Source organism: Gossypium arboreum, chromosome 12 (assembly GCF_025698485.1).
Source record: "Gossypium arboreum isolate Shixiya-1 chromosome 12, ASM2569848v2, whole genome shotgun sequence".
Taxonomy (NCBI): domain Eukaryota; kingdom Viridiplantae; phylum Streptophyta; class Magnoliopsida; order Malvales; family Malvaceae; genus Gossypium; species Gossypium arboreum.
The window spans coordinates 47,319,831-47,327,097 of NC_069081.1; the positions used below are offsets into that span (position 1 = coordinate 47,319,831).

Sequence of the window (7,267 nt, forward strand, 5' to 3'; positions counted from 1 at the left end):
AAGAAGAAATTACAATTAATAATTTTTAAAGTTAATTAAATTAATTGCTAAATAATGTTTGTAAGCATCAATTAAACAAATCTTTACATGTAAAACATTTTATAACTTTCCCAAAATGGATGAAGTCTTGGTTAGTTAAAATATTAGAAAAGTCCTAAATTATTCAAAATTTAATGAATAAGATTTTTTATTGTATTTAAATTAAATTTCACTTTACAGAAAGATATTATTTAAAATTAGTATTTATAAAAATATTTTTATTAAATAAAATGATAAAATGAGAAATTTTTTATTGTATTAACACAAAAACTCTACAAAAGCTATGATGACATAAATGTTGAATTGTGTAGAAGGAAAGACATAAGAAAGAGAGAGAAAATAAGACAACAAATCTGACCCTCTAAACTTAAAACTTAAAAGTCCATGTTCCAAAACTCTGATATATGAACAAAGAAACAAAATGTTGATAGAACATTAATAGAGCTGAGTGAAAAAGGAGAAAGAAAAAAAGAGAAAGAAAAAAGGGGAAAATTCTTTGTTCAAAGGTCACCACCGTCTTCTTCATAAAAAACTTGGATCTTATTTTAAACAAACCAGACACTTACCACCCAACTTCTCCCCACTTTGTCTTTTTCTTCTTGTCGAATTTTACCTCTTTTGCTCTTTTCCTTCTCTCTGGGTCTATAGTAAGATTGTTGGCAACTGTTTCTCTTTGGGCTCTTCTGTTCTTCTTTAATCTGACTATCATTTGCTTGATTTTTTGTTTGGAACTTTAAAGAAAGGGTAAAGCAGAGATGCCCTTGGACTGTGAATTTTCCTAGAGTTTTGTCAGGTTGGTTTTTTCCCCTTCTCTGGGTATCGATTGTTTTCTTTTAAATTCATCTTTTTAGTGGTCTGTGGATCTGCTGTATGGCTTTTAATTTTTATACTGTAAAGATGATCATTTGGAAGTTCGATGATTTTTGAGGTGATAATAACGATGTAAATAGTATGCTTTGATACTAAACTTCTACTTGTTGTTTGTCTATACTTGATTTCCAGTTTATTTTCTAGTTATTGGAGTATGAAAGGTTGTGTTTAACTTAAGGTATAGGGAAACATTAAACTTAATTCAATTACACATATTTTGTTCTTTCAAGATGGTCCCTTTTTTTTTTCTGATTCGGAGTTGATAGTCGCCTATTATAATCATGAAAATGTGCATTTTGACTATGTTCTGGACTTGGTTGCCATTGGTTCTCATTCTAAATCTAGCCAGCCTATATAGTCCTGGTGGATGGAGTTAAATCTTGATGAAATTGAGAGAGAAGAGTAGATTAGCATGATTGTGATTCATAGCCGGTCCTTTTTATTTTTATTTTTATCTTTATAGGTTGCTTTTTCTTAATTGCAGCATTATTAAGGAGATAGAAAAGGAAGAGATTATGCGGGTGAGGAACAAATACAGGAAATCAACAGCTTTCCCTTGCAATGTAGGGAGCAGATGTTCAATTTCTATCGTTGTGTGGAGCTTGGTGGGATTTCTTCTTATGCTTCAAATCTACTCTCTTATTAGCCACAGAAATACTGTCAGCGGAGATGTCAAATTGCATATGAGTCGTCATCCACTAGTCCGGGAACTTGAGCAAGTGGAGGAGGAGAATATTCAAATCCCCCCTCCTAAGGGAAAACGGTCCCCACGTGCTGCAAAACGGAGACCCAAGCGAACTACCACTCTGGTTGATGAATTTCTTGATGAGAATTCCCAGATTCGGCATGTATTCTTTCCAGATATGAAAACTGCTATAGATCCACTGAAGGATGCAGGAAATGATAGCTTCTACTATTATCCAGCGAGAATATGGTTGGATACGGAAGGAAATCCTATTCAAGCTCATGGAGGTGGCATGATATATGATGAAAGATCCAGTACATACTATTGGTATGGAGAGTATAAAGATGGACCCACCTACCATGCTCATAAAAAGGGTGCAGCACGAGTAAGTTTATAATTGGAATACACAATCTAATTTACAATATAGCAAAGCTGTAACTAGCCCTTATGCATCGACCAAGTTACTGATATTCCTTGAAGAACCACCCATATGAGTTCTGCCTGAGCAAGGGTTATTGCTTAAACTAGCACAGTACTATTATTTGCTTAGCTTGGTTTACTATGACTGGGGAGCTAATGCTGGTTTGTTATTTTTCGACAACAGACATATTTGAGAAATAGGACTTTTGTGATTTTTACGAGTTAAGTCTTAATAAATTAGAGTTTTAATATATATATTGTGTCTGGAAGAGAAGGCCTTAGGTGTAGGAGTTGAACGGTGGAAAAGCCGTAGGTTTATGGATTCTGGTTCTGCTGTCAATGAAGAATATGTTGCTTGCCTTCTATGACTGGAGCAAGTCCACAGAAATAGAGAACCAAGATGTAGATTTTTTTCTTTGTGGGTGAGGAAAATGTTTTGAGGATTTAAGGGTGAATAGTATTTGAGGACTATGGGTTTTATCAGTTAGATGAAGATGAGACCGATCTAGTTGCAGAAACTCTGAAAAGGAACTGGGAATCACATAAATAGAAAAATGAATGAATAAGGATATAGAGATAAAAGAGTGAAACAAGGATTATAGACATCCGTTCCCCATTGCTAAATGATTTACAAATTCATCAATATGGGCCTCTTAAAGTGTGACGTATTGGCCTGGTTGTGACTCGTATAAAGCCTCTCTTAGAAGTACTAAACTCCTATATAAGGAACTAGTGAATGCAAGTAGCAAAGTTTCAGCTGTTTTTCTTCGTATGATATACATTATTATTAGTGTATTTGGGGTATTGTTTCATGCTTATTGGTATCTTATAATAGACAGCCCATATTTTTAGTACAAAATGCAAAATACAATGGACTCTAAGGACACATTTTGTAGGTGCTTTGTTAATTCCTTCTTTTGAAACTTCATGTTCAAATCTTTATGTCACGTCCAAATTATTGTCATGGAATGCAACAACAATTTGGATGCAGAGAAGTTCATCTTCTCTGCAAAGTTTACTTGTTTAGAAATGGAGAAGCTCAATTCTGAGCGTAATACAAGATGCCTGCCTTCTTTTGAAACTTCATGTTCAAATCTTTACGTTACGTCCAAATTATTGTCATGGAATGCAACAACAATTTGGATGCAGAGAAGTTCATCTTCTCTGCAAAGTTTACTTGTTTAGAAATGGAGAAGCTCAATTCTGAGCCTAATACAAGATGCCTGCCTATGCACCAGGAAACTGATCAGATCCTTGCAGAATTATTAGTTTGACTTAGTTTGGATTTTAGGCTTCCTTGGTTGGTTTAGTTTGTAGATCGAACAAGTATCTTGGTTCCATTGGACTTCTTATGTTTTCCGGTTGATTTATGCAAAAAAATTTTCTCTTCCTATTAAAGAAAAAAAACATATGTTTCAACTATAAGCTTGAGTTATGAGTAGCTAATGGAGCTATCATCTCTATCACTAACTTTTTAAGTTGCATGATGCTTGTGATACTAGAACAACCCCATTGTGCAATTTCTGAATGCGTAAGGTTTCAGTGTATATGTCAAAAGATGGTTATATAGGTGTAATGATATGGAATATTAATGCTTTTATCCAGACTAAACACTTGGTCACATGTTATATTATCCTATTTACCGTAGTGGCAACGAAGCGCCTTTTCCATGTCTTCATATTTGTTTAATTTCCATTTCGTAAAAGTGCAATGCCTTCGATGGCGTTACAAAAATACGTAATATTGTCGAGGTCACTTGAGATTAGGATTTGTGATTGAAATTGGATAGATTATATTCCATATTTTATTTTGCCTAGCTGCCGCAAGTGATGGAGACATAAGTATGTGAATGTCATGGTTTTACTGCACTAGTAAGGTTCCTTATAAACTTGTTTTCGAACAATAGAAGAGAAGCATTTCATTGTTGTTAAGGTTGCCTCTATTGATGTAGTTTCTGTTACAGGAATTTGTATAACTTCTTGGTAATTATTATTCAAAGAGATATAAATAGAGCTCCGTTATCGTTGGATTAAGCAGACCATTCTGGTAGTAAATAAAAAATCTTTTAGCCTCTTCTTTCATTACTTCATTCTCAAAGGAAGATAAATACTATGTAATTACAATTTATTCCCTGTAGAATCATCTCCCACTCTAAGCATCATTAACTTCAAGATGACTTCTGAACCTATATTTTGCATATCTAATTCTTTAGTTTTAAGAGGTTTTCGTTGAATAGTTTGGTTGTCTTGTAATCAGGTTGACATCATAGGAGTTGGTTGCTATTCTTCCAAGGATTTGTGGACATGGAAAAATGAGGGCATCGTGTTGACTGCAGAAGAGTTGAATGAAACCCATGATTTACACAAATCAAATGTGTTGGAGCGGCCAAAAGTTATCTACAATGAGAACACAGGAAAATACGTAATGTGGATGCATATTGATGACGCCAACTATACTAAAGCTGCTGTTGGTATTGCTGTTAGTGATTACCCAACAGGTCCTTTTGATTATCTCGGTAGCCAAAGACCCCATGGATACGAGAGCAGGGACATGACTGTCTTCAAAGATGATGATGGTGTAGCATATCTAATATATTCATCCGAAGAAAATAGTGAACTTCACATTGGACCACTAACCAAGGATTATCTAGATGTCAAGCCTGATATGCGAAGGATTCTTGTCGGGCAGCACAGAGAAGCCCCTGCTCTGTTTAAGTACAGGGGGACTTATTACATGATCACCTCTGGTTGCACTGGATGGGCACCAAATGAAGCACTTGCTCATGCAGCTGACTCAATCATGGGACCATGGGAGACGATGGGAAACCCCTGCATCGGAGGGAACAAAATGTTTCGACTTGCAACATTTTTCGCGCAGAGTACATTTGTGATCCCTTTGCCTGGGATTCCAGGTTCGTATATTTTCATGGCAGACCGGTGGAATCCAGCTGACTTAAGTGACTCGAGATATGTATGGTTACCTTTAATAGTTGGAGGCCCTGCTGATCGGCCTTTTGAGTTCAATTTCGGATTTCCACTATGGCCGAGGGTTTCCATATATTGGCATCGGAAGTGGAGACTTCCCTCAAGTTGGAGAGTGACAAAATGATTCTCATTTTTCTTCTTTCCAAATATTTGGTTTAGTGTATTGTATATTAAGGCTCTTCACCTATTCTTTCACTGGTTCGCATGGTTGTCTCTATGATTTTGCCGAGCCTTTTCCGAGCCCACGCACCGCAATAATTTGATGTACATGTTCGATATCTTGCACTGCCAGTGAACTTACAGAGTTTCTTCTGTATGTAGGTAACATTAGCTTATGAGGAATGTAGATTTTGACAGAGAAATATACTATTTGGTTGAGACTTGAGAAACATTTTCCTAAATAATTTGCCCACAGTTGCTCAATCTCATGCCATTTTTCTCATCACAGAATGAAATAGAAGGCTAATGTTGGGCTGAAAGGGATACGGGAGACAGTAGATAATATTACAAATTTACAAAATAAAACTGGTAGTAAGGAAAAGGTTTTTTTACAAAGAAAGAGAGGATGGTGGATAAAAGTAGATATTAAGAGAGATGATGGATGAGAAGTGGATGGAGAAAGGTTTTTCTAACTATTTTCAATGCCTTCCTTAGGCTTCTTTCATCTCTATTTATAAGAGAATTTTTGAATTCTATTTAATTTTCTTTGAATCTTGCACAGTTTTTCTGATAAGGATGATGTCTCATCATTGATTTGATGATTTTAGTCATGACATAGTTGTTTTCAGGTTGTTTCTTTTTTTGTTTAAACTTGGATGTTGCTTTCCCAAATTGTTGCTTTCCCAAGTTGTTTCTTTTTTTGTTTGAACTTGGATGTTGGTTTTCAAGTTGCTTTATTTTTTGTCTAGACATTGATGTTGCTTTCCTTCATATTTTTATTGATTTCTTCCAATTGGCTTTTATCCTTCATGAATATTATCTAAATTCATTTCTTTAATTTCATCTAGATGTAATGAATCAATTGATAGTCTTGGTGAGTTCTAATTTTTCCACGTATTCTTGATTTCTTCTATTATGTGATGGAAAATTATCAATCTTCATATCAGCTATCTTTTTTAATAGTTGAACTGATTTTTTATTTCTATCATCATGAGTGTATCCGACTCCAGTATCATATGTTAATATTCTTCTTTCATCAGTTCAGAGGCTATAAGTTTTTTGCTGAAGTAAATATTGGGCTTTGGTCATTCAATCTATTCCTGCTTGAATTTGATAATACTTGGCAATATTTTTTTGTCAAGTGTTCTTTCTCCTCTTTAGCTGCTGAAAGGTTACAACCTCTAATCATTTTTTTAATGATTTAAATTTGATATCGCTGATAAAAATTTTCTTTTTCAGCTATACCAATAAGATTGCTTGATTTCAAGATGAAAATAATAATAAATATTATCTTAATATATCGTATGTAATAATATAGTTTTAATAAATGCAGAAAAATCTTCTAATAAATGGAAAGAAAAATTTTGAACTGTTATTTCTTTAACAAAATCCATTCAATACTGCTTATATCAAATGGTTCATGATCAAGTCTAAACTTTATAATAGGAAATTTTTCATTTAAATCGTTTGTGAAAACATAAGCTTGTAGAAAGTATTCTGAAAAAGTTTTTTGAAGTTAAGCTTGCTGGTTGCAAATAGCTCCATTTATTTTTGTAAATATTTCTACAGACAGAATATTTCTAACCTAATTATATAAACATAACTTATTTTATTCAAATCCACTCAGTCGAGTCTGGACTAATTTGAATGTCCTTGTTTTTATTGAAACTAGCATGGTTCGACATAGGTGTTTAGATGAAAACTTTTAACATTTTATAGAATTTTAAAATGCTACTATTTTAATTTTTTATTTGGTTTAAATAACTATGTAAAGGAAAATTCAAGTTATCATAATTTTACAAATTAAGAAATAATTATTTTAAAATAAATAATATAAAAATGTTGAATATAGGTATCATTAGATCTGTAAAAAATATAAATATTTTTAGTAAAATAAAATATTAAGATTTTATATTAGAATTAAATAAAAATAATTTTTGAAATTTAAATTTTTATATTAGAGTGGGACTGTGTTTAAATGAACAAAATTACGGAGAATTTTTAAAAATCAACTCTTTAAGTGGAACTTTAAAAAGGAAATTAAGTTATTGAGATTTCCTCTTGAGCTTACACTCAACTTTTGAAATTCTTCAATATTTTTATTCAAACC

At 33.2% G+C, this 7,267-nt stretch overlaps 1 protein-coding gene across 1 annotated transcript; it reads left to right on the forward strand.

Annotated features, from left to right (window-relative positions):
• The first annotated feature begins 312 nt into the window (after positions 1-312).
• On the forward strand, positions 313-5,402 carry LOC108460938 (uncharacterized). The gene is made up of 3 exons (XM_017760648.2): positions 313-832; positions 1,394-1,979; positions 4,271-5,402. The coding sequence occupies exons 2-3, from the start codon at positions 1,425-1,427 to the stop codon at positions 5,120-5,122; spliced, it is 1,407 nt and encodes a 468-aa protein (XP_017616137.1). The 5' UTR covers positions 313-832; positions 1,394-1,424; the 3' UTR covers positions 5,123-5,402.
• Positions 5,403-7,267: the final 1,865 nt, after the last annotated feature.

Coding starts and splice junctions, on each gene's coding strand:
- LOC108460938 (XM_017760648.2), top strand. CDS start 1,425: ATGCGGGTGAGGAACAAATACAGGAAATCAACAGCTTTCCCTTGCAAT. Junction 1,980..4,270: donor ATAAAAAGGGTGCAGCACGA/GTAAGTTTATAA, acceptor TCTTGTAATCAG/GTTGACATCATAGGAGTTGG.